A 27,953-nucleotide genomic window follows, 5' to 3' on the forward strand; every position below is an offset into this window, starting at 1 on the left:
TGAATCCTTTATCGGATCTATTAAGACACCGGAGTTTCACTCTCTTCTCGTCCTACCTAAATTTACAATGACCTATATATTGAGAAAATATAAATCATATATATATTAATTATCACATGTACTAGAAAACATTTTATTCTAGATTTTCGGATCCTTAGAATATTGGTATTATCACCTAAACCAACCTGGTAGAGGTGAAAATTAGTCCATGGTGTCACGGTGGTTAAACTATGCACGCAACACGTGCCGAGTAGGATGCTTCTTCCAGAGTAGTATAGACTACAGAGTTTTGCGAAGGATGACTTGTGTAGAATCATGTAGATATATGGAGAAGAGCAGAGAGAGGAGAGGAGTTGAGAGAAATTTCTAGAGGTATGCGGATATATGGAGAAGAGGAAAGGAGTTGGGAGAAAGTTTAGAGGGACGACCTTATGATTGCATCCTAGTCATCCATTTGGAATGGAAAAATAGATCGTATGGTGGTTGTGAAATTTGTCAATTATTGTCCAAAATATCTGGATCATTTTAGTTAATTGAATAGTTAAAGAGTTAGATGGGACTTAATTATCTAATCTTTTAATTATTTAATTTGCCTCTCTTATTGGCCCATACACATACAGACCGATCTAAGCTTTATGATATATGACATGATTAATTCACGTCTGCCAAGGATGTTCAATGTTTTCATTTAATCTTTATGAGATATCTGAATCTTTTTCTGGATGTTTTTATATGTTCTTATTGATGATCAGAACTTGTATATTTTTGTGATGATCAAAAATACTTTCCGCATGTTTTTCTTTAGATGACATTCTGTTTCTCTTTCATTTCATTTTATGATGCTTTGGTAAAACTAAATGCTTTGTCATTGATGCTTTGGTAGGGAAGTAGGTTTCATTTGTTTGAGAATATTTTAGGAAAAATATTTTTTTGTGTTTTTGTTTGATTATCGTAAAATATTTACAAGAAAAAAATATTAAAACTTAATGAAATTAACTTATTCATTAATTTTTGACAAGCTATTTTACACGCCCCACTCGATGGACTCGACCTCAACCTAGACCTTTGCCAAACATTGAAAAATAATATATATATATATATATATATATATATATATATATATATATTTTACTTGAACAAAAAAAATATTTTACTTCGAAAGAAATGAAGCCCAAGTGTAAAACGGCAAATATTCATTTTAAGTTTTAGACGACAGGCCGACCAATCAACCAGAAATCTCTTTTACATCACTGAAAACTAGTGCTCAAGGGAAGAGCAAATAAAATTCACCACATAAAATTTGAGCTAAACCTAGTCCAACTACTTGTTCATTCAGCTTAAGGGGTCAACGTATTTCTTTCAGAGGGCCTTCTTGTTCACACCATCAAAATAAGGGTGTTCCGTAGCTTTCTTTTGAGGGGTCATACTACAACATCTTCTGCAAACACAAATTTAAAAGTGTAAATACACAAATAAACAAAGGAAGGAAATTAACAAAAATTGTGTACATTGATTGTTTATACCAAAATAACCAAGCAACAAGGGTGGTTCAAACTTTACCAATAGCAAGTTTAGCCCATCTCCGTCCAGATTAGGGACAGCTGACGACAACGTCTGAGGGCTGCATTGGGGATATTCATTCATGCCGGTTTGTTAGCTTGCTTACTCCTCGCCACACGTCTTCATTTGGAGTACCCAACAGCCTGCATTTGAATTCCCAATAGAAACTATGATAAGAAAGAATGACCGGAAAAGAAAAATAAAATTGTGACAATGGCAAAAGGGCTGTGTTAAATGTTATCTCTACGAACCTGAAAATGTGAAGAAGCTGTTGCAGTTCAGTGTCTCCAGGAAAGAGTGCTGTCTTTGTGACTAGCTCAGCTAGAATTCAAATTAAACATATAAGTAAAGTTAATAGCTTTGCAGCTACATATGCTTGTATACATGTATAAAATAGTACTGGTAAAGAAATTACCAAAGAGTAAATACCTGCAACAATAATTACTCACCCACTAATTATCATATACCTTATTAAATTTTATGAATATGTTACTGACTAGCAAAAGACAACCAACCAACCATAGGTACCTCATGAGTGTACTTAATAGGCAGGGTAAATGCTCGAGCCAACCCAAGATCTGCTATTTTAAGCATCATTGTCTTTCGGTCCCTCAGAAGATTGTGAGGCTTAAGGTCCCCGAAATAAATTAAAAGAAAGAAAAAGGACGAAAATTGTTCTTACAACGCCTCTACGAATTGCTCTATCAAAAACAGCTGCAGTCATATAAGATAGCAAATGAAGAGTGTTTCCTGTGTAAGACACCATGACATGGCAAAATGAAACACCCTTGCAAAGTTGGTACATCAAGCTCTGCATTAAGACCAACCAAAGTTTTACTTATCTAAAAAATGACCACCAAAAGTTTCTCACAAACAGAACACAAGTATGTGGAGCAAATATAGTAGTAATTGTAACTAAAACTTTGTAAGAATATTATATCTGTTTTAGACCATTTGTAAACCATATGAGATAGAACTGAAGAACCTCAATGGCAGGAAATGATTAAGGGAACTGCAAAGAAATCATATAACACACAACAAATCAAACAGAACTAGAATATGAGATCATGGAGACTTGTAAGGGAACACTTAACCTGTACTTAAAAACCCAAATTGAGTAAGAATTTAAGCCATAAAAACCAAAAGAAGATGAAAATGGTCTGAATTCAAGAGAATATCAACAACAGGTGTTAAACATCATCTAATTCCTGAAATAAATTAATTCAAGAAGAGGCCAAATATTACATTGGGACTATGCAGATCCAAAGAAAATAGCTCAGATTCTTACAGTTATTAAAAGCATGAGACAAATTGTTCAAACATTCATCAAATAAATTCCAAACCCTGAACATGTTTCCCAGAAACTAATCTTAATTAATTGAATAAACAGATCTTACCAAATAAATATATAAAGAGGGAAAAAAGACAAGGTTACAAAGCTCAAGATAAACAGACTGTAACAAATTCATATATAATATATAGACAACACAAAATGCATATTAAATCAAAACCCCTCCACGTGAAAGAAAACCCAAAAAAACAACAAAAGCCCAAACCCAAACCCTAAACCTAGCCTACAAATTGAAGTAATGGATAAAGTTTCCAGTTCAAGAATACAATCAAGAACAACTGAAAAAAAAAAAAAAACTCGCCAAACTGTAAAGAAAACGAGAGATTTGAATGATGGTACCAAACGACATCGGGATCCCTAGAGAGCATACGCAACAAAGAGACCTCACGGAGAGTGGTGGGAGGGACTCCTTCATCATCCTCGTGGAGTCTTGTCTTCTCCAAGGCCACCGTAACCTTCTCCCTGGCTCTGTATACCACCTTGTTCCCTCTTCGACCTTCTCCAGCTTCTCAAATGCCTTCATCGCTGATTTCTCCATTTTCTCTCTCTAAAAATCCCTATCTCTCTCTCTATAACTGTTGTTGGCTCGGTGGGTTAACTGCAACAATTTTTGAAATTCACATGGACTTGGGCACGCTTCTCCTAGATGGGCCGAACCATTTTGAAAGCTAACTTTTTTTCTATATTTGGGATTTGGATGATTCGTAGCCTATCTTTGTTGTTCAATTCTTTAGAATAACTTTAGTTTGAAAATTCATTTGATAATTTTAAGATTTTTTTTTTTTATTTAAATTTTTTTTTTTGGGTACATAAAATCACATATGAACTCCTTATTCTCCATTCGAGACCCTGGACTTTCCTTTTTTAAAAGCTTATGAGATACCACATTGGCTAAATCCTAAAACCCTTTGTGGTTATGAAATTGTTTGAAAAACATAGTTAAAGAGAAAAAAATAAAAAGATTGGAAATTTTAAGTAACAAAACTATTTTATTTCTCTAGAAATGTAAACAACATTTTTTTTTATATGGACCAATAACATATGGGCAAATCCTCCTTAATTTCCAAATTAAAGATGGTGGGGGACTAAACGCACTTTCCAAATTAAAGATGGTGAGTTAACTACCATCTCTGGTTTGGTAATTAAAATATGTGTTCATTTGTTATTGGTACACATTAGTAGTCAGGATGGTATACATCTTCACCGGTGAGGACCTAAGTATTGTCTCAAAGAAAATCACGATCGCCGATCATTGCATCAGGCGGTGGAGTCTGGTAGTTGTGGCGGTGGACGGTGCCGATGTAGAGTTTGCCACTCAGCGAATCCGCTCCTAATGTCTTGTTGATAGAAGGAAGGTTGTGCATTGGTTTTGCTTATTCATCCTCTTTTTCTTTTTAACTTTTATATTCATAGTGACCTTAAAGAACCCTTTCCAAGTTCTACATTATTATTATTTTCTTTTTTTCCAAATAATTTCTATTTGTGTCATAAATAGCATAAACATTTCCATCCAAGTGTAAGTCTTAATCTTTTATCAAAGGGCTTCTATGATATAATCTCTTCTTTTAAAATATAAAGATTGAGGGTTCAAATCCCATTAGGGACACGTGAATTATGGGGGAGTGTTTGCTTTAACTTCAAAAAATAAAATGAAAAAAACTCTGATACTTTACAGGAACTAACTTAAGACATACAAAGACGCCTAATATCTTGTTGAATCAAGAAGGTTGTGCTTTTGTTGTTCTTATACATAGATTAGTATCCCATTGCGACTTCAATCATGTCATAATTAGCAGAAAAATCTCCATAACCCTTTAGCCTCCATTTTCTCCATTGTATTATTACCTTTCTCTTCATCCTCTTAAACTTTGCCTTACTTCTACCGTTCTTGACAAAAGATACAGATGGTATTTAGGACAACCTCCCAGTAACGTATCCTATCAACTCTCACTATCGATATCAATATAAATCTCACTCAAATGCTCTTCTTACTAATAATAGTAAGTCATATAAGATGTTGCATACCAACACTAGTTATGCAAATTGCAATACATTGGGACGTTCCACATTTAAGTTTTCTGAAAGGGGAAGAAAAAACATTGAGAAAATATGGAGAAAACATAAGTTCGGCAAGCCCCACCACAAACAATAAAAAAAGAAGTCCTTTTTAACAAACTTTAACACAACACTTCTTGTCACTACTTTTTCAAATAGTATTCCGTACTAGAAAGTGATCATCATCATGTTAGGATCACAACTCTTAAACACGTTTGTAGTGCGATCATCATGGTCAAGTCACACAATCCAAATAATTAAGGTGGCATTTTGTAGGACCAGAATCCTACTTACAATATGATTTGCGGAACTGGTCAACTGATTGCAAATACCATGCTGCCCCTAAAACCTAAATTTGTAACACAATTATGATTTTTTTCCCATCTAGTGCTTCATGGGGGACCAGGGCCAAGTTGCTAACCCGGTTGCACCACAATTATGAAATTCTCATTAAAAAACAAAAAAAAAAAAAAAAATTGAAAAAAAGAATATTAAAGTGACAAAAATGTGAGCAAGTGGCATAACAAAAAATTGCTTAAAAGTATATATAGTGACAAATAAATAACAAAAAATGATGTAATTCAAAGTTACACACGTGGTTAGCCAACATGTACAATACCACAGATTATATGCAGCCCCCGCAAAAACTGATTTGTGAGAATCCAGTTGCTTTAATAAGTTGTCCTAATTTGTGAAAATTAAATATAGTCTGGGAACACTGGAGTAGAACCATCAGCACAGGGGTATTGTTATTGTGATCAATTCCCGCTAAGTGAACTTTTTTTTTTTTTCCTTCTCTTTCTGAAGCTCCTAGTGTACTTTATAATATACTAGAATAAAGGTGAATAAAATTACAGAACCCCCTTCCACAACCCAGTCCACACCTGCCCCCTTTTATTTTTTTTATTATTTTAATTAATTAATTTATTTATTTATGCTGGGTGAACAGCAGATCAGGCTAATTACTTTCTCCTTCCAGGAATTTAATATACATTTTTAACTAAAATACAGTAAAAAAAAAATGATTTCTTTCCTTTGTAGTATGGTATGTTTTTATGTAGAAAAGGAGAAAGCGAAGTAAAAGTACCTGACTTCAAATATCCTCATCGGATGATTCTTCTTCTTCCAGGATGATCTCATATCGTGGAATCTCCAATTGATCACACATTCACACCTAACTTGTGTTTCAAAACATTTGTTGAATATGGGAAAACGCTGTCCCACGGTCAGATTCGAAGCTATATACGCAACTCTATTAGCTAGACTGTTTCCTTGAGGATATTGAAACAATATTTTATATTTGTCAAATATGACAACATATAATAAATGTTACTGCATAACAATAAATTTTATATCAATGTTATTGGAAGGAAACTGGAATCTAAATTTAAAGAATGAACTCAAACTTTATAATAAAAGCTTTCCGATAAAATTCTTTAAGTTCCTTATCTTCCATTCGTAGATGCACATTTCGACTTAGCACCTTGAAATTTTTTTCATGGTCAATCTCCAATATTATTCTCTTAACTTTCTATCTCCTTTGGAGAGTTTCATATATACCATGAGAGACTCCAGTAAGAATACTTCATCTCTGGATGTCATATCAGGAAATGGCATATGGAAAATTTCCAAAATCCTACCCTTAGGATCTCTCAATACTTCTCCACAACCAGCTTCTTTGGTCCCTCCAAGATCTTCCTAAAAAAACCCAGAGACGCTTAACTTGTACCACCCACTAGGTGGTGCTTTCCAAAAACAGATGATTGCAGATAGTCCCCGGAAAACTATCCAAAACATAAATTTGCTGCTTAAACATGTACTTATAAATCCTTTTTTTGTACTTTCCAGGAATCCTGTCGAAGAACCACATGAAGTCTTCTACCGAGATATATCTCATCAACTTGGAACCCCCATCCACATGCAAATCCGTGTAATCCATTTTGTACAACCCATAATATTATAATATTATGTTATGCTTCTTTTAAAAAAAATGCTCTTGGTATCTACAGACAGCCTGTTGTTTAATGATCAAACAATATATTTGTTAAAAGACTAATCTGAATTATATAAAAAGAAAATTATAATGATATTGAACTTACAACTAAACTTTCGAAGCTTGGAAAGTCTTTTTCCTTGATTAAAGTGGCAAGCACCATAGGATGAAGAATTTCTAAGGAGGGAAAAAAATAAAATCATCATTAAAGGCAAAAATATAGCAACGAAAATATGTCAGTGAGGCAACTTGTATATTTTAAGTCCATGGAGCCCGTCAAGCATATGCTGCGCGCACTGGGACATGACCCCAGGCGTGCATGCGCATGGGGCGTGCCCCATGCATGAGCGCACGCTTGGGGCATGCCAATGTGCGCATGCGTGTGGTGGTGCGTGTTCCCTTCATCTGTGCGTGTGCTGGTGTGTGGCCCCTTGCGTGCGCGCGCTTGGGGCATGCCCCTGCACTCTACTTCACTAACGAGAAACATTTCTTGTTTTCTTTTGCCAACACTTAAAAAGGCCAAAAAAAAATCATGTTTAAAAATAAGTATTTTCTATAATAGAAAACAAATTCCATTTTTTGCCAAGCAAAGAGAAAACATTAAAAACATATTTCTTATGTTTTCGGCAGTGTAGCGCAAAAACATTTCACTATTGTTACTACTTCATTTCAAACAAAAATCATGTTATATATGAATGATACATATTAAATATTAATACAAATATATATATATATTTTATACATAATATATTATGTAACAGTGTAATTAATTTTTATTTAATAAAAAATTAATTTTCATACATACTATATTAGATAAGGGGAAGCACCAATGGGCAGTGGCCTAGCGGTATCAGGCCCTTACTTCCCAAAGGGAGGTGAAGAGTTCAAGTCTCAGTGGAGGCATGTGTGTGTGAGTACCAACTAGGAAAAAAAAAAAAAAAAAGATAAGGGGAAGCAAACTTCCCCACTTTCTTGGGAAGGTTAAACCTTGTCACCAATTTTTTTTTTGGGGGGGGTGAACCATTAAACTTTGCCAACTCATAAAAAATATGGGTACTAATGTAATTTAAGCAAAACTGGCTAACAATCCTCTCTTCATCTCCCGACCTTCTATCTATCTCATGTCATAACTCTCCCTCTTCGAAGACCAATGTCGCGGTTGCCAGAAACCATGTCATCGCCGGCCACCACAACGTTGCTGCCAACACCACAGATTGTACAGTAGAGGGGGGAAATCCTAACGGGGAATGGACAACATCTTGAGCCTGATAACGTTTGAAAATTTGGTCAGCAATGGATCTTTCATCAAGATAAGAGTTTGAAAATCTTTTGGACTTCCTCTCTTTCCGGATCATGTGAAAATGATGGTTCCAATTCTTCTGGACTTCCTCTCTTTCACAGAAAGCAAGGGCACCTGGTGAAGCGGATGGTTCCAATTCTTCATGGACACACAACGAGATGAAGTCGAGTCCAAAATAGAGCTAAGAGAATAAACTCCATCTTGGAACCTCCCTATGAACTTGCTGGAATATCTAGTGGAATATCTATGAAGGTGGGGAAACAAATCCCATATCTAGTGAATAACATAAACTTGCTGGAATATCTAATACTTTGGAACAAAACATGAGATAATGAGATGAATTTACGGTAAGGATTAGTATTGCAACATGCTCTCTTCTCTCTCCTCCATCTCCAGGCGCCGGAGTCTTATACTCTGGTGACTTTTTCTGTCTCATCTACCGCACCAGGGTCTTACACTCTGGTGACATTCTCTGTTTTCCTTTTCTTGTCTTCTCTTTTTCTTCCTACTCTTTCCAGTTGACTCTAGTACGAAATATTTCCTTGAAATCACAAGGGCTTCCTTGACTCTTTCAGGGGGGGACTGTTAAAGCTGCAAAACCGCATAGGGGTCCTTCGATTTATCTGGATGATGCTTCAGTTGGAAGATGTAAGGACGATCTGTTGTCCTGTTTGGTGGGGAAGTTCGACAAAGAGGTTGGGGATTGCGCTCAAATTGCAGATTGGGTATCGCGCATGTAAAATATCAAATGGGGTGTTGCTGTTTCACCATTACCTGATTCGCTGCTTCTCTTTGGCCTTCCATCCCAATCGGAGGCACATCGGGTTTTGAAGGAGGGCCGACGAAATTGCGGTGAGGCGACGTTGTGCATGGACACTCGGAGCTTTAGGGTGGGATGTGCTGGTATTTTGAAGGAACAGGGGCTGAAAAGGGTTCGACTGTATGGTCTTCCTCTACATTTATGGTGTCATTCTCTTTTTGTGACTGTGGGTGATTTTTGTGGAGTTGGAGCTGATGAGACCAAAGATGCCAAACATGTCCGTGTTACGGTGCGTGATGGTTCAATCTGTCCTCAAGTGATCTTCATCCACAATGATCGATTTTGCTATAAAGTTGTGATTTGGGACGAAACTCCACCAGAGCTTTTGCCTATGACTGAAAGTCTTGATGGTGGAAATTGAATTGTTTCAAACGAAAAAAAAAAAATGCGCAACATGGTATGAGGATAATTCAAAAGGTCAGAGAAGTACAGGTTAAAACAGTGAAAATATACAGCTGCATCAGGCTCTAAGTTCATAAGCTATACATAGAGCTTTTGGATCACATAACTTGTACTAAAATTATCATTAGATGAAAAGTAATGAAAAATGACACATCCATTATAAACACTTACCTGGATCCTCATCGTCAATTGCATCCCCAGCCGCATCAGCAGAAAAAGCATTACTCTCAACGTCAGTTGCATTACTAACTGCATCAGTACGACTCGTAAACCATCACCGCCTGTCACAAGTGTTCCTCGTCATCATTTGCCGCTAACAATACAAAATTTCAGTCAGCCAAGTTTGACAGATGATGTAATTTTCTTTAAAATTTGATCTCCTACAGAAGATCCAAATTCAGGCTCAAACCAAATTTAAGGTAAACCAAAAGTCTTCGACAACAATATGAAAAGAAAAAAAAACAAACTGCTAAGTATGTAATATGAAAAACGTAGAAAAAGGCAATCTTATTCATGCCAAATTATCACATTGATCAAGTTGGGATCACCATCATTTTATTTAGGGTAAAGTGCAAAAAAAAACCTTGAACTATGACCCTTTTAGCAAATAACCACCCTAAACTACAAATGTGGCAGAAAACCCCCTGAAAAACCACTTTGGTTACAAATTGCCTAGTCCGGCGAGCTTCCGTTAGATGTGAAACGACCACACGGCTGTCACGTGACACACAAAATATGATTCAATGATCAAAAGGCCCTTATAAGCATGAAAAGAGTCTAATGCCCTTTATTGTTACCATTAGAACCAAACACCTCTTAACTGACTGTCACACCTGTTATTTTTATAGATTATAGAGAGAGAGATAGTAGAATGAGAGAGTAGATGGCTGAGAGAGAGAGAGCTCTGATAAGAGAGGCGTAGCCCTTTTCTTCATATTACAAAACCCTTACACATAACACAATATATATACAATACAAGAAAGGCCTATTTACATAATGGCCACAAACCCTATGTCTAATTACAATACGACCCCAACATAAATACCTATTTACATATAACTGTTCTAACACTCCCCCTCAAGCTGGAGAATATATATCATATAATCCCAGCTTGGACCAAATTGCTTTTAACCGATTATGACCAAGAGCCTTAGTAAACATATCAGCTAATTGATCTTCAGACTTCACAAATGGAGTAGAGATGTTCCCGCTCAATATTTTCTCTCGGGTGAAGTGACAATCAACTTCAATATGCTTGGTTCTTTCATGAAATACTGGATTGGATGCAATATGAACAGCTGCTTGGTTATCACAGAACAATGGAATAGGAGTCTTGACTATTAACCCAAGTTCCTCAAGAAAGTGTTGTATCCACGTTAACTCACTAGAGGTATGGGCCATCGCCCTATACTACGCTTCAGCGCTAGACCGTGCTACCACTGTTTGCTTTTTACTTTTCCATGTAACAAGATTTCCACCAACAAATGTGCAGTAGCCTGTAATAGATCTCCTATCTGAGGGAGAACCAGCCCAGTCAGCATCTGTGAAACCTTCTACCCTAAGATATCCATTTGGTTTATATAGCAACCCAAAACCGGGAACTTGCTTGAGGTATCGGATAATCCGAAGAACTGCATTCCAATGTGGCATCCTAGGAGATCCCATGAACTAACTTACAACACTAACTGCATATGAGATATCCAGTTGAGTGATGGTGAGATAAATTAATTTCCCAACAAGCCGTCGATATCTACCAGGATCATCAAATAGATCACCCTCATCTGACAAGAGTTTTGTATTTGAATCCATAGGAGCATCAACAGGACGACCACCCAACATACCTGTTTCTTCTAATAAATCCAACACATATTTTCTTTGAGATAAACTTATACCTTCCTTGGATCTAGCAACTTCAATACCCAAGAAATATCTGAGTTGACCCAAGTCTTTACTGTGGAACTGATTTTGTAGAAACAACTTCAATTTAACAATACCTTCATAATCATCACCTGTGATCACAATGTCATCTACATATACCACAAGGAAAATGAAACCAGCTTTAGTGTGTCGGTGAAACACCGAATGGTCTATCTAACATCTCTTAAGACCAAATGCTAATGCTGCCGCAGAGAACTTTCCAGACCAAGCCCTTGGAGATTGCTTCAATCCATACAGGGCCTTCCAAAGGCGACAAACGGTATGACGATACTCCCCCTGAGCAACAAACCTAGGTGGTTGCTCCATATAAACTTCTTCAACTAAGTCGCCATGTAAGAAAGCATTTTTCACATCTAATTGAAACAACGGCCAGTTACGATTGGCAACAATGGAAATAAGGACCCGTATAGAAGAAATCTTTGCAACAGGGGAAAAAGTCTCAGCATAATCAACACCATAAGTCTAGGTGTACCCCTTTACAAAAAGACAAGCTTTCAAACGCTCAATAGAACCATCATGGAGATACTTGACAGTGTAGACCCACTTACAACCAACCGGTTTGGAACCAGGAGGTAAGGGAACAAGATCCCATGTCCCATTATGATGAAGAGCATCCATTTCATCGATCATGGCTTGTCGCCAACCAAGATGAGAAAAAGCATCCTGCAAAGTCTTGGGAACAAGTATAGCAGACAGTTTGGATAAAAAACAAAATAAAGTGGTTGAAACATGATTATATGAGACAAAGTTAGAAATAGGATGTGCAGTAACACAAAATCGAATACCTTTGTGTAAGGCAATAGGAAGATCATCAGTAGCAACAGGAGCCTCAATAGAAGTAGACAATTGGGGGGGTGCTACCTGTGATCGTCGACTATACACTTGAGGTGGCGGTGGCACTGGAGGTGTGGTGGGACATAGGCTGATGAGTGTGACACAACAGGCAACAGAAACAACAACTCGGTATCTAAAGACGAACCATGTGAAGAAAAATAAGGAGTGTCCTTAAAAAACGTAACGTCCATGCACACAAAAGCACTACGAGTGCTAGGATCCCAACATTTATAACCCTTTTGAGTCCTAGAGTACCCAATAAAGGCACACTTAATGGCATTAGGAGACAATTTATTAATGCCAGGGCGTAATATGTGAGCAAAGCACACACACCAAAAAACACGAGGTGGTAATGCAAATAACGGCCAGGTAGGAAAAACAAGGGAATAAGGATATTTCCAGTTAAGAACAGAAGATGGCATACGATTAATTAAATAACAAGCAGTTAAAACAGCATCTCCCCAAAATGCCTTTGGAAGATGCATATGGATCATCAATGTCCGAGCTATTTCAATTAAATACATAGTTGTTAAAGGCTCAAGGCTGACTAAGGCGCCAAATGCCTTCTGGAGCCTAAGCGCAAGGCGCGAGCCTGATCGAAGTAAGGCGCATGTATATAAAAATGCATATTTAACATATATTATTATATGTATTCATAATCAAGCAGTAATTGCAATTGATGTAAGTAGTGAACCATAAATTTATGAACTTTGTCAAATATTTCAGAAGGTTAAACAATAAGATATCTGATATAGAACCGTTTAATTTACTAGTCATCGAGTAAAAAAGAAAATGATATGAATAAATGATTAAAAATAACAAGGCGCGCCCTTTTTGTAGCCTGAAGTCTACTAAAAAGTGTGAGCATAGGGGCTTTATGTGAGCCTTATTGAAGGGGCTTGGCCATAGTCGGTTGAGGCGCTCTAGCTGAGCCTTGACGAGCCTGGGGCTTTTTTGAAGCCTAGGCGCGCCTTTAACAACTATGATTAAATACCTATTTTTCCGTTCGGCTACACCATTTTGTTGGGAAGTATAAGAACAAAAAGTTTGGTGCAAGATGCCACGAGAGTCGCAAAAGGTAGAAATAGCACCTTTGACATATTCCATAGCATTATCAGATTGTAAAGCTCATATAACATAACCAAATTGAACTTCAATTTCTTTTAAAAATAATTGAAATATGGGAAAAAGTTCAGAACGGTCTTTCATTAAAAACAACCAAGTCATCCTTGAATAGTCATCAACAAAGGTAACAAAATAAGAAAAACCTGATTGACTAGTTTGACGAGTAGGACCCCAAATGTCCGTATGCACCAATTCAAATAAAGAAGACCGACGATTAACAATACGAGGAGGGAAAGACACTCTACGGTGCTTACCCAACTGACAAGACTCACAATTTAAAGTAGACACCGACTCAAGGAAAGGTAATGAAGACTTCAAGTACCACAACAAAGGATGACCTAACCGATAATGCCATTGGTATACAGACATCTGGGAATGTAAAGCAACACCACTAGTGGAAGGTGTGCAATCCAAATAGTATAAGCCATTTCTGTTAGTGCCCCCACCAATCGTCTTCTTCATGTTGAGGTCCTGAAAGACACAAAACGAAGGATAAAATGTGACAAAACAATTGAGTGCTTGAGTCAGTTTACTTACAGATAATAAATTAAAAGGAAATTTTGGAACCAATTGCACAAAAGAAAAAGAAATGGATGGGGATTGGGGTTAGTTTAATTGTTCCCTGGCCAATAATGGAACATGTTCTACCATTAGCCAAAGTAACAAAAGATGAGAAACGAGACTTCTGAAAATTAAAAAATAGAGATTCATCACCTGTGAGATGGGTAGACGCCCCAGAGTCAATAACCCAAGGGGATGCTGAAGTCTGTAAATCGGACAAGCATGCAATATTACCTGATTGCGCAAAGTTAACCATATCAGTAAAGTGGGGATGTGTCCAGTTGACCACGGCACTGAACTCAGCTCGTGAGAGTATCACACTGTCACTAGTAGGTGCAGATGATGGTAGTACAGAGTTTTGAGCAGGTGGGTGGTGGTGGTCAGGAGAGAGATGAGACCCAGCAATGTCAGAAAAAGACACTACTTGATTTGCCAATGCTGGTTTCCCATGAAGAGCCCAACAATGCTCAACAGAATGGTTAGTAACCCTACAGTGGCTACAATAGCGAGTATCAGTACATCCACGACCACGGCGACTGCGACCTCTATCACAGCCACCATCGCCACGAGAACCACTCGAAGTTCTCCATACCCTCTATTGTTACCGGGAGTATCACGGCCTCTAGAGAACTGTGGAGAGATAGAAGGAACCATCGTAGCTGAATTTTCTTTCACAGCGGACGTCCCATGTGATTGTTCTAAAACACGAAGCAATCGGGCATAAATGTTACCCAGAGATAGGAATCCTCCATCACCAGCAAGGATGTGATCCTGAATATTTTGAAGGCTAGGGTGCAAACCAGCAAGAAAAATGGAAACTGAAAATTCCTCACGCTGTCTCTTGAGAACGTCAAGATCAGTAGTTAAGGGATGGTACTGATTCACCTCATCTAGCAAGCTTTTGAAAGTACTGTAATACTCACCGATGCCTTGACCAGAGGGGTCAGATTGACGAGAATGGAACATCTTCTCATATAGGGAGTATATGCAAGAATGGAACATCTCTATGTTGTTACTGGGAGTATCACGACCTCTAGAGAACTGTGGAGGGATAGAAGGAACCATCATAGCTGAATTTTCTTTCATAGTAGACGTCCCATGTGATTGTTATGAAACACGAAGCAATCGGGCATAAATGTTACCCAGAGATGGGAGTCCTCCATCACCAGTAAGGATGTGATCCTGAATATTTTGAAGGCTAGGGTGCAAACCAGCAAGAAAAATGGAAACTGAAAATTCCTCACGTTGTCTCTTGAGAACGTCAAGATCAGTAGTTAAGGGATGGTACTGATTCACCTCATCTAGCAAGCTTTTGAAAGTACTGTAATACTCACCGATGCCTTGACCAGAGGGGTCAGATTGATGAGAATGGAACATCTTCTCATACAGGGAGTATATGCGAGAGACATTTGTGTCCATAGAGCAGGTTTCTTTAACTGCATCCCATATTCCCTTTGCAGTGTTGACAAACATAAAAGTGGATGCAATGGAAGGTTCCATATTGTTCCACAACCAGGACAGAACCAAATAGTTATCAGCTTCCCAATCATCATATGATGTGGATGTTTGAGGTGGAGGAGCTTGTGTAATAAACTTCAGCTTTCGTCGGGCGCCTAAATAGGTCTTCACTGCTTGAGCCCATAGTAAGTAATTTGAATTACTCAATTTCATAGTTGTAATTTGCAGCCCGACATAATCAACATGTGTTGCAGGAGTTTTAATTCCTGTAGACTCAGAAGAAACAGTTGAGGAGTCCAAATCCATGCCACGAACAACAAAAGTAGCCGCTGTAAATGTATATGTAAACTGGAAAGAACTTATCTGGCCCAAGTTGAAGCCACTGATGCCAAATCTGTTCCGAGAGGAACCGAAGAGAAACAAATCAAAAAAACTGCCAGATCAGGGAAAAAGGGTTTAACCAGACCCGGATCTGAAAACGGGCCGGATCTACTAATCTGGGTTGATCTTGAACCGGATCTCGACACAACAGGTTTAAGTGAACCTGGATCGGGATAGCCTTGCGCCTGCAACCAAACACTACCCTTCTACTTCTCAATCAACGCCAGCGAGAGCCATAATTTGCTGCCGTCAACAACGAGCAAGGATCCTCACCTCCACAAGGCGAAGCCCCAACCACAAATCTCAACTACAGCAAGGAACCACACTCAGTTTCAGCGGCAACTACTCACAACAATCATCGGCGTCAGCAAGCGGAGAACAGCGAACAGCAAATAGCGAACAACGAAGACATCCAAGAGAGGTGGGATCGACGGCAAAAAGAGATCCCTTTACGAGCTAGTACACACCCTAGCACCACGGTAGCAACGTCAATAGCCGGATCCACGCTCTGATACCATGTTATTTTTATAGATTATAGAGAGAGAGATAGTAGAATGAAAGAGTAGATGGCTGAGAGAGAGAGAGCTCTGACAAAAGAGGCGCAGCCCTTTTCTTCATATTATAAAACCCTTACACATAACACAATATATATACAATACAAGAAAGGCCTACTTACATAATGGCCACAAACCCTATGTCTAATTACAATATGACCCCAACATAAATACCTATTTACATATAACTGTTCTAACAACACCCAAACCTAATTTCTCAAAATCCCCAAATTCATATAATATAATATATATATATTATATTGTAAGATTTGATGTATATATGGTGTCGGCGCAAAAGGGATGTTAACTATGAAAGAGAAGCATAGCGAGCCCTTCACAATGCCAACACAGATCAATCTGGGTTAGTATGCCTACAACACCAACACCGATGAAATCAACACCAATTGGACTATGGGTTCAGGCTTACTATTTGAGGATACTAAAATTTGTACATGTTGAGAGTAGCACTAAGCCAAGAATGTTTTTTTTTTTTTTTTTAGCGGTTCAGGTATGGAGAGGAAGTGCTATGGCACTGGCGTCTTTTTTCAGTGTGAAGATCGACGGTGATCGGCAAGCCAGCCATTTCTTATGATGATTCATTGTGGTTTGCCAAGGGGAAAGTGGTAGAGTAGTTGGTGTCAATTGTGCCGCAAATGGGTTCACAGTGGCAATAACGATGGAGATGGAGATGGAGATGGAGTTGGTTGGTTGTGTTCTTTGAATGGGTTCACTGTGGCGATGGATATGGAGTTGTTTGGCTTGTAAAAATGTGATAAGGTTTTGTGGTGTTGTTTTTCAGTTGGTTAATGATATTGCCAACTGATATCATCTACTCAAGTAATTAATTTTCAAAACAGCGTAGTTGTGAAAACGGCTAAAATTGTCTTTTTACACTTCCATTGACAGCACCTGACCGGAGCTGTCACTTCTGTCCTTAAATGCAACAATTTAATAGTTCAAGGGGGTTTCTTGTAGTTCAAGGGGGTTATTTGCAAATGGGGCATAGTTCAAGATTTTTTTTGCACTTTACCCTTTTATTAATTTATCTTTTATACGTTAAGGATCATCATCATTGTCTTTCCCCTTATCCCATATAAATGGAATAGCCCATATCTATTCCCTTATTTCATTCTTTACTATTGAAATCCATTTCTCCCATTATATTTAATTTTTTAATCAAGTTAAAATGTTTTATACCATATTGGTTAGCGGTTAGCCTATTTTTCTTTTATTTCTCATGAAACTAATCTTCTTTTTCTTAAAGGTGCATCCACGAGTTAAATTATACATGTCTAGACCACCTAAGTCGGAAAATGAACTAAACAATTTAGATTAGGCTGCAGAATATACACAAATAAACAATAATATTTTAATTGTCTTGTAATCCAACATCATATACAAAGTCAACTCGTTCCTAATTAAAACATCAAATTGAATAATCAAGAAACCGAATATTCTATCACGTACAAGAGACTCGGGAGATAACAAATGCCATAGCCAGTCACACACTGTGTACCCTATGCGTCTTTAGGGACCTTCCCTCAGGACCACCGCCCCCGTCCTTCGACTTTAGGGGCTCACACCAAGGGACCCTCATTAAACCTGGGCCAGTTAGGGGTTTTCAACCCAAGGGAAACTTCTACCCTACCTATTTCATGCGACACATACAAAGTTGAGAAACTACTCAAATACTAAAGTAGGTAAATCTACATGATTCCCATGAGCAAATCATCCTTTTCCACAGCCACAACTCACATTTGAAAATTCACCAAATCAAATACTTCATATTAAATAATAAAATAAAATTCTAGAGAAACTTTTATAGGTCTAATTTCATCCCTCAAAATTTCATCTTTAAAATTAAACTTTAGATATGCAATAAAATTATTCAAATGTACTGTCATCAACAGATTTTTCAGCAAAAATAGTTTGCCTTTAAAAATTCATAGAAATTAGAATTCTAATTCAAATTATCTGAAACTAGGACCAATTCAAAGCTAACATTCTTTATTTTAATGAACATGTAATCAAAACAAATAAATTGACCAATCAATTCAATTTTGAGGGCAAATAATGACTATTTTATGCACTGGAAAATATAGTTCACAGCAAAGATAGATTTTCTTTAAAAATTCATCAAAATTAGTATGCTAACCCAATTTACATGAAACAAAAGCCATTTGAAAGCGAACTGACCATACTTTAATATCAATAAATTGCTTTTATAATTAGCCCCATAGATCATGTTAGTTTTTGAAGACAACAGTGGAGAATTTCTGTTCTAGAAATCTGTTTTCACAGCAGAATTCATCCAACTTCAAAAATCCATAACAAATTAAAAAACTCAACGAAATTAAGTCAAATAATATCCCACAATCTCATCAATCAGTCTACTTTAATATCTCATAATTTCAATGGCAAGTAACAAGCCCAAGTCAGGTAAATTCAGCCCTAAACCATAGTGTTCAGTTCATATTTCCATCACAAGACTATATTCAAAGTCGTAACAAATTTTCAACCATTTTCATGCTTTGACAAAGAAATTTAAGACCTTACACTCATGTTTTCACAGGTTAAGAATCAACTGTCTAAAATTTCTAGTTCTTTTTTTTATTTTATTTTTATTATTATTTATTTTTATCAATTTAGAACAATATTTAAAATTTAAAAAAAAAAAAAAGTAGGGTGTGGAAACCTACTTCTTCTTCTTCTAGCCGAGACTACCTCTTCTATTTTCTTTGTTTTTATACTACTATATTGCTACATTTGGTACGCGGGAGCCATTCCATCATTTTTTACCTTTTCTTTTGTGTGGTACGAAAAATTACAGTTGGAATGACCATTCCAGGTCATTCCCTATGATGACCTTGTGGGCGGGTGCAAGAGACACTGTCAGGCTACCACACTGGCGAGCTACGGGTGCACAAGTCCCACATCGCCTGAGAGAGGGAAAGGTGAAGTGCTTATATGTAAGTGTGTTGAGTCCAATTGGTTTGAGGCCTTTTGGGGTGAAGCCCAAGAGTAAAACCGTGCGGGCTCAGGCCCAAAGCGGACAATATCATACCATGTGGTGGAGTGGGTCGTTACAAATAATTGTGATGACCTTGTGGGCGGGTGTGCCGTGGGCGGGTGCGAGAGACACTGTCAGGCTACCACACTGGCGAGTTACGGGTGCACAAGTCCCACATCGCCTGGGAGAGGGAAAGGTGAAGTGCTTATATGTAAGTGTGTCATCTCCAATTGGTATAAGGCCTTTTGGGGTGAAGTCCAAGAGCAAAACCGTGCGGGCCCAGGCCCAAAGCAAACAATATCATACCATGTGGTGGAGTGGGTCGTTACATTCCCACAAAAACCATTCCGAGTCATTCCACTTCTTACTGATCATTCCATTCCAAAGTAAAATTTTATATAAATAAATAAATACGTTGCTCCAACTTCCAAATACAACTGCCATGGTCACCACTGCCGCTGCCTTCGACCACCGCCTTCCTCTGCCGCCACCTTTGCCACCGCTGCCACTAGCACGATCGTTCTAATCACGGTTACCCAAATAGACCTGAGTAGGTCTTAAAGGAACCTTTACCAATTTTCAACAATTTAATTTTCAATTAAAAAACTATTTAAGCTCTAATACATTGATGATTCAGTTGGGGTACTTTGCCTTGATATCAATTAACAACGAGTAGATTTACCCTTAATACTAACTGATAATTCAGTTTAAGTATTCTGGCAATTGCTTCAAACAAATAAACAAACAAACAAACTTGATCGAGACTAACTAATCATGTAAATCATCATCCATTTATCCAATCATGCTTGGTAAAAGTAAACATAATTATCTTACAGCAATTTAAAGCACAGTAAAATAAAGTACGAGATGCACACCAGATTTTTATGTGGAAAAACTCCCTCCACAACGAGTCAAAAAATTGTATATCTTTAGATGAAATTGGGTGATGGGGAGAAATTATATATCTTTAGATGATATTGTGGATTTTTTGGGTCCCTAGGACCATCTCTTTGGCTTTGGCCCTTGTATAGCTTTCGGGATGCATTTCCCTCTTGAACGCGCTCTAATATACTTTTATTTATAATAAATAAATAATAATAAAAGAGTATATCAAAAGCCCAAACATCTGAAATCGTTTGTTATAGCAATATCATTATCCCAAGGGTTTTAAATGAAAAGTTTGTTTTTAAAACAAATAAGAAATTGAATTTATTTCAAAAAACTCTCCTCGGCAATATTTGGTCAACAGGGAAAGGGAGAAAGGAAACAAATCTCTGACTAGCAGAACATTTGGTAAGAATAAACAATCATCTCAACACTGAAAGACAGTTTCCAGCTCAAAAGAAAGAATCTAGAGAAATCTATTCAAATGGGCAACGCTCTCTACTGGGGCTCGATTAGAGCATTGTCAAGAGGCTCATCAAACACTTCCTGATAAAGCGTTCAATCATATTATGAACAAGGAGCAAACTGGACAGAAAAGATGGACAGAATTTTTTTGACAAATTATGGGATTATGTGGCTCCAAAAGATATGTCAATTATGAAGGGATGTGTCTCAGACCATCACAGACTCGCGATCTTTAGAAAACATAATTACGATAGGCGACCTGAGGTTCCTTATGATCAAAAGCTCATTGCATGGATCTTTGAAAATAGTTTTATGGACTCTATGTCATATGATAAACCACTCTAGCTTGAGGATATGCCTCAATGCCTCAAAGATGCTTGTGTTGCAATGTAGCATCATGGACAAGTAATCAAAAGCTAGGTCTACATAGCTGGACCCGAATGGGATGGATTGAATTTCTACCCAAGCATTCACTTAACTAGATTAGAACGAAGTCCATGGAAAAGCAATTTCAAAATGGAACTAGGACAGAAGAAACTCTTTAAAATCCATCAAAACCAGAAAATATTAATTCTGATTCCATTCGAACAACTAGGGCATTTGGCCTCTATGACATCAAAACTTCGCTTAAAAAAATAGCTCAGAAAAAAAACCCAATATATGGTCTTGTCACATCTACATCTAAAGAGAGAATCATTATACAAGTTGTAGATTTTGATACATCCCCACCTATACAACTGTATAAAGCAATCCAAGACACTATAGGGACAAAGCAACTTTATGATGTCCGTGAGGAATGCATAAATCTTGAAAAGATAGAGCTAATGGGTGACAGGCGTGATGACGATGGCGAATATGAGGAAATAGAGGAAAAATATCACAACCTCAATAATGCAATGGAGACTTAAGGACCACTTCACATGGAAAATTCAGAGGCTCCAAAAGAAGACAGAAAAAAATATCGTCCAACAGCTAAAATTAGCTGGAAAGAGTGTCATTTTGCAATAATGTTAGAATCGAATTTCAAATCCGAATTTGATTTGAGATCCATTTCAAGCCGTGTGCATAAAAACACTCTTCCGGCATTGTTTTAAGCATCGAAAGCCATAGAGTGAAATAGGATATTGTAGTAGTGCTTTCTTTTAAGTTTATGTGCAGTAGTGCTTTCTTTCAAGCTTGTGTGTAATAGTTTAGAGTGTTAAAGTACAATGTACTGAGATTTCCTTTAATAAAATAAGTCAGTGTGTTTCCATAAACTCCTCTAAATACTCCATAGAAAACCTTGAAGCAATTTTCATTTTGGTGTTGGTGTTGGTGTTGGTGTAAGGATATACAGAATAGTTCTTCAATGGATAAAAGTCCGACCAAGGGGTGGTTGCTAACCTCAGAAGTGGAGAAAGAACCAGATGCTAACTTCTTAAAAGTTAGTATATTTAACGAATTATGAAGGAGCGTGGTGGGCATATATTATAGTAATATATAGTGTTGTGTGGTCCAAACACGAAAGTATAAAGTAAATTGATGAATATGAAATAGTTAGGTCAAACACCCATCTATTATTATTTGTTGAATTTGACCTCATGATATAGTGAATAGGACCCATAAGTCCATGTAATGATAAATAAAACCCTAAATTATATCAACTATTATTACCCCAAAGGGATTGGCTCAAGTGGGTAAGTCACTTGGCCTGGCGCCTCATCTATGGTTCGACCCCTCTTGGGTGCAAACAATTCCTTGAATGGGGATATAATTCCTTGGGTAAGTCACTTGGCCGGTGGAGAAGGGAGCTCTTCAAATGAGTGTCAAGTGTGTGAGTACCAACTAGTAAAAAATATACTCCCTCCATCCCAGAAAAAATGTCTGTTAGAAGTTAGATTAGTAGATGCAGAAGGCACTAACCCACTAGGCTATCGAGGCATCTACACAAATTATATATACACACACACACACACACACTGTCATTGTTTTTGTTTTTTCCTTCTGTATGTGTTTTCTTTAGTCATATCAATTTTCTATCTCTATTTATCTAGCTTTTATATTTCTAATTTTTTTTAATTATATATTCCTCAATAGATATACCAAGACTACCATTATAAAAATTATATTACAATTGATATTATAAATGTTTCAAATTTTAGTTTGGCCCAATTCAAAATTGAGGCTTCGCCCCTTGCCCCCTCTTATGAAAAGGATGGTTTTCCTTCCTAACAGAAAACAACTTAATATCTGATTCTACAAAAATAGTACTTACTTTCATGTTGAACACAAAGTTATTGAGCTTGTAGCAGCTCTGAGGGAGGTCGATTTCACCATAGTAATTACTCCTCAGTGGGCAGAGGATCATCATTCACCTCTTCCACTGCCTTGGCGTGCAGAGAGTTGTCTTCAACCAACAGCTTCAGCCATCACTTCCGGATATCCGGCACGTCTAACCTCGTATATTTCTCGTGGTTCATCACCTTGCAGGGGAATGCTGGCCCTTCTTTCAGAAATCGATTGAATTCTCTGTCCTTCTTACGGTCTTACCTTCGGCCTGAGGAAACTCTTTGAAACCGTTAGTTGGAATATCTGACTTGGAATTGGAAGGAGCGAAGGTGCCGAGAGAATGAACAGCCATTTGAGGGAGGAACTTCGAGTAAGTTGTGGTGCGAGCTCTTGATCCCATTGTTGTAATCTCTTGGGTTTTGGGGTGGGAAAGAAAAGGGATATAGGTTTTTTTTGTCTTTTGGCCAAGTAAGCTATGGATGCAGTAGGTATGAGTGTGACAATCCAATGCGCGGAGTGATTCGAGTGGGAAGATGGGAGAGACAACTTATCTGATAAACCCTAAAACGGCCATTTAGGCTAAAAGTTTGGTAGGATCCAGATGCAGATTTTTTAAAAAGAAATATATATATATACACACGCACGCGCACACACGCATGCATATATAGATATGAAATTTAAAGAGTATTTAATAGTGGTAAATTTAAAGAGGGAAAATTAAATGATCCAATTTCGATTTTAAATCTTAATGACAAATTTAATTACCTTAGGCTTGGTTTGTTCAGATAGAACAAAAAGAAATTATAAAAAAAAATTTGAAGTTTGGTTAGATAGAAAATTAGGATTTCCTCAATCCTATATTTTTTATAAAAAAAAAAAAACTGTGAGCAATGATAAGTAAAAATTTAAACCACCTAAATCATATAAAATGAATATTTTGATTTTAAGTTGTATTTCGCGTTTAACTGTTCAGCTATAAAATTAGTTAGAAAATGACCATTAGTCATTTGATGATTAAAGAACGTAATTGTTTACTAGTCAAAAAGTATTTAAATGTTTTTCATATGTCAAAGACTCGAAAGGAGTGTGGATGCAAAAATTTTAAACACCCACAGTGTTGAAAAGAAAGAAAATAAAAAGTCTACTTGCATATAAGTGACATTGATCAAATGCAGATGCAATTAATTCAAAAGTCAAAGTATTGATAATACTCATTTAACATTCTTGTAAAAAATAGACCAGCAGATCTATATCGATCCATTTAATAATTTATTCAATCAAGAATACAATTCTCGAGTACGATCACGAACAACCGAAAAGAAGAGAGAACATCCATTTCACTAAATCAAAATTCCCCCCCACGAAACAAAACCCAAATAGACCACAAAAAAGCCCAAAACCCTAAACCAAGCCTACAAATTGAAGCTGGGGATGAAGTTTACGGTCCAAAAACCAATTAAGAACAACACAAATAAAGGGAAAACATCAAGTTCACATGATTGGCCGAACCGTAAAGAACACGAGAGATTTGAATGATGGTACCTGACAACATTAATAAAGCAAGTGTTGCAGACACAAGTTATAGTTCTTGGTTGGTAAGTTTTCTAGTAATATAATACTAAATTAACATTAGAATCATGCATGCAAATAATTTAGGAACCAGTAACAACACAAATACCGAATTAACACAAATACCAAAGATTGTCTGATTATAGATTATTTGCCCAGTTTTATGTGAAATCACCTTTTTCTGCTTCCTAAATTATTTGGTATTTGTGTTGTTACTTGGTGTCAAATACCAGCTCTTTGGTTCCAATGAAGTGAGGAGACAATAGATAATGAAGAGAAAAAAAAGAACACTATAAAATTTTTCAATTTCCCTTCTCAAAATAGTCATTAAAGTTTTAGATGAAAGGTGATCATCAACCTGAAACATTTTTACACCACTGAAAGCTAATGCTTGAGGGAAGCAAATAAAATTCACCACAGAAAACTTGAGTTAAAAAACCTAGTCCAACTACTTGCTGATTCAGCTCAAGGGTCAAAGTATTTCTTTCAGAGGGCCTTCTTGTTCACATCATCAAAATAAGGGTGTTCCATAGCTTTCTTTGCCGAAATTCTCTTTGAGGGCTCATACTGCAACATCTTCTGCAAACACAAATTTGAAAGTGTAAATACACAAAAAATTAAAAAAAAAAAAAAGGAAATTAACAAAAATTGTGTACACATTATTGATTGTTTATACCAAAATAACCAAGCAACAAGGGGTGGTTCAAATTTACCAATAGCAAGTCTAGCCCGTCTTCGTCCAGATTAGGGACAGCTGATGACAACTTCTGAGGGCTCCATTGGGGATATTCATGCCAGTTTGTTAGCTTGCTTACTCCTGGCCAAACTTCTTCATTTGGAGTACCCAACAACCTGCATTTGAATTCCCAACAGAAATAACGATAAGAAAGAATGATCGGAAAAGAAAAATAAAATCCCGACAATGGCAAAAGGGTTGTGTTAAATGTTATCTCTACGAACCTGAAAATGTGCAGAAGCTGCTGCAGTTCAGAGTCTCCAGGAAAGAGTGCTGTCTTTGTGACTAGCTCAGCTAGAATTCAAATTAAACATATAAACAAAGTCAATAACTTTGCAGTTACATATGCTTATATATACATGTATAAGTTAGTTCTGGTAAATAAATTATCAAGCTAAAATTTACCAAATATGCAGCCAACAGACCACATGTCAACTGCTGTCGAGTAATGGGTAGCACCCAAGAGAACCTCAGGAGATCTATACCAAAGAGTCAATATCTGCAACAATAATTAATTACCCACAAATTATCATCTACCTGATTACATTTTATGAATATGTTACTGACTAGCAAAAGACAACCAAACAAGCATAGCAACCTCATGAGTGTACTTCTTAATAGGCAAGGTAAACGCTCGAGCCAACCCAAGATCTGCTATTTTAAGCATCATTGTCTTTCGGTCCATCAGAAGATTGTGAGGCTTGAGGTCCCTGAATTAAAAAAGAAACAAAAAGGATTAGCATTTTTCTTATTGTTATGATTGATTACAGGAAAAAGGAATTGATGCCTTAACAATTGCTGTAACACAGTTGCGGTGATATAAGATAGAAATGAACACAGACTATTACCGGTGTAAGACACCATGACCGTGGCAGAATGCAACACCCTTGCAAAGTTGGTACATCAAGCTCTGCATTAAAGTCACAAAATGTGTCACAATATGTACCTCACAAACAAAACTCAGGTATGTGGAGCAAATATAGTAACTATAACAAAAACTTTGTAAGAAACCATATGAGAAAGAACTGAAGAACCTCAAAACCATTTTTACCTTGACAGTATTGGTGGGAATGTTCTCCCCAGTTTGACGGAAACTTCGAATATATTTCTTGAGGTCAGTGTCCATGTACTCAAAAACCAAGTAGAGAACAGTCCTTCCTTCTTTGTTCTGTCCTTGTTTGACATCCATCAATCTGTTAAAAAGAAATAAACTCTTCAGCTCTAATAACAAAGCAAGACCAGGAAATGATTAAGTAAGCTGTGCATAGAAATCATATCACACACAAAAAAAATCAAACAGTACTAGTATATGAGATCCTGGAGACTTAAAAGGGAACAACTTAACCTGTACTTTAAACCCAATTTGAGTAAGAAATTGAGCCATAAAAACCAAAGAAGATGAAAATTGTCTGAAATCAAGAGAATATCAGCAGGTACAAAAAATTATCTGATTCTGACATGAATCAATTCAAGAAGAGGCCAAAATTTAACATTGGGACTAAGAAGCCCCGGAGAAAATAGCTCAGATTCTGACAGTAATTTAAAGCATGAGATAAATTGTTCAAAGATTCATCCATGCAAATGTTTCCCAGAAACTAATGCTAATTGATTGAATAAAAAGATCTGACCAAATAAATAAAAGGGGAAAAAAAGAAAAAGTGACGAAGCTCAAGAAAATCAGATTGTAACAAATTCATATAAAACACAAAATGCGTGTTTATCAAAATTCCCTGACATGAAAGAAAACCAAATAGACGAAAAAAAGCCCTAACCCTAAACATGGGCTACAAATTGAAGCAGGGTATACACTTCACAGTTCAAGAAAACAATCGAGAACAACTGAAATGAAGAGAAAACATCCACAAAAAATGCCCAAACCCTAAACCTAGCCTAGAAATTGAAGCAGGGGATAAAGTTTACAGTTCAAGGAAACAATCAAGAACAACTGAAATGCAGAGACAAACATCCACAAGAAAGCACAAACCCTAAACCTAGCCAGCGAATTAAAGCAGGGGAAAAAGTTTACAGTTCAAGAAAACAAGCAAGAATAACAGAAATGATGAGAAAACATCCATTTCACATGATTGAACCACATATAACCAATAAATCAAAGAAAAGAGTAGTTGAATCGTGAAAAACACGAGATTGAAGTTACCTGACGACATGGGGATCCCTAGAAAGCATTCGCAACAAAGAGACCTCACGGAGAGTGGTGGGAGGGACTCCTTCATCGTCCTCGTGGAGTCTTGTCTTCTTCAAGGCCACGATCTTCCCCGTAGCCTTCTCTCTGGCTCTGTATACCTTCCCGTACGTTCCCTCTCCGACCTTCTCTAGCTTCTCGAATGCCTCCATCGCTGATTTCTCCATATTCTCTCTCTAAAGCTCTCTTTCTCTCTCTAAAACTCTCGGGTTTTCAAGAAAACTCTATCTAGTACTGCAATTAGCCAAGAGGAACGGGTGCTTTTTATGCTGATTATATAACCGTTGTTGGGTCATTAACGGCAACAATTTTTGAAATTCAAATGTGAGTCTGAACTGGGAAATACATGGGCCCCAATTTTGTTTTTGCAATTTAGTACTGACATGGTTTTGGGGCGCGCTTCTCCTAGATGGGCCGGACCATTTTTAAAGCTAACCTTTTTTCCAAACAGTCAAGCGTGCACGGTGCACCATCTCAATTCTAAAACG

The 27,953-nt window shown here is 37.1% G+C and overlaps 1 protein-coding gene and 1 long non-coding RNA gene across 3 annotated transcripts; both read right to left on the reverse strand.

Moving 5' to 3' along the window:
* Positions 1-1,178: 1,178 nt before the first annotated feature.
* LOC132278526 (cyclin-dependent kinase B2-2) lies at positions 1,179-27,716 on the reverse strand. 2 transcript variants are annotated; one of them, XR_009471067.1, is made up of 8 exons: positions 27,421-27,716; positions 26,317-26,458; positions 26,114-26,175; positions 25,864-25,975; positions 25,671-25,764; positions 1,812-1,881; positions 1,561-1,703; positions 1,179-1,438 (listed from the first exon to the last, which is right to left on the reverse strand). XR_009471067.1 is itself a non-coding variant. In XM_059780334.1 (8 exons), the coding sequence occupies exons 1-8, from the start codon at positions 27,630-27,632 to the stop codon at positions 25,016-25,018; spliced, it is 924 nt and encodes a 307-aa protein (XP_059636317.1). In that variant the 5' UTR covers positions 27,633-27,716; the 3' UTR covers positions 24,800-25,015. The 2 variants fall into 2 exon arrangements, 1 of the variants encoding a protein (XP_059636317.1); XM_059780334.1 differs by lacking the exons at positions 1,179-1,438; positions 1,561-1,703; positions 1,812-1,881 and adding exons at positions 24,800-25,108; positions 25,243-25,381; positions 25,490-25,559.
* On the reverse strand, positions 3,193-23,593 carry LOC132278528 (uncharacterized). Its single transcript, XR_009471068.1, has 4 exons — positions 22,947-23,593; positions 9,653-9,794; positions 7,066-7,136; positions 3,193-6,980 (listed from the first exon to the last, which is right to left on the reverse strand). It is a non-coding gene; the product is annotated as an uncharacterized LOC132278528 (long non-coding RNA).
* Positions 27,717-27,953: the final 237 nt, after the last annotated feature.

Source organism: Cornus florida, unplaced genomic scaffold (genome assembly GCF_030987335.1).
Source record: "Cornus florida cultivar Cherokee Brave unplaced genomic scaffold, ASM3098733v1 CherokeeBrave_3.0.0_Hap2_Chr10, whole genome shotgun sequence".
In the NCBI taxonomy this organism is placed as follows: Eukaryota; Viridiplantae; Streptophyta; class Magnoliopsida; order Cornales; family Cornaceae; genus Cornus; species Cornus florida.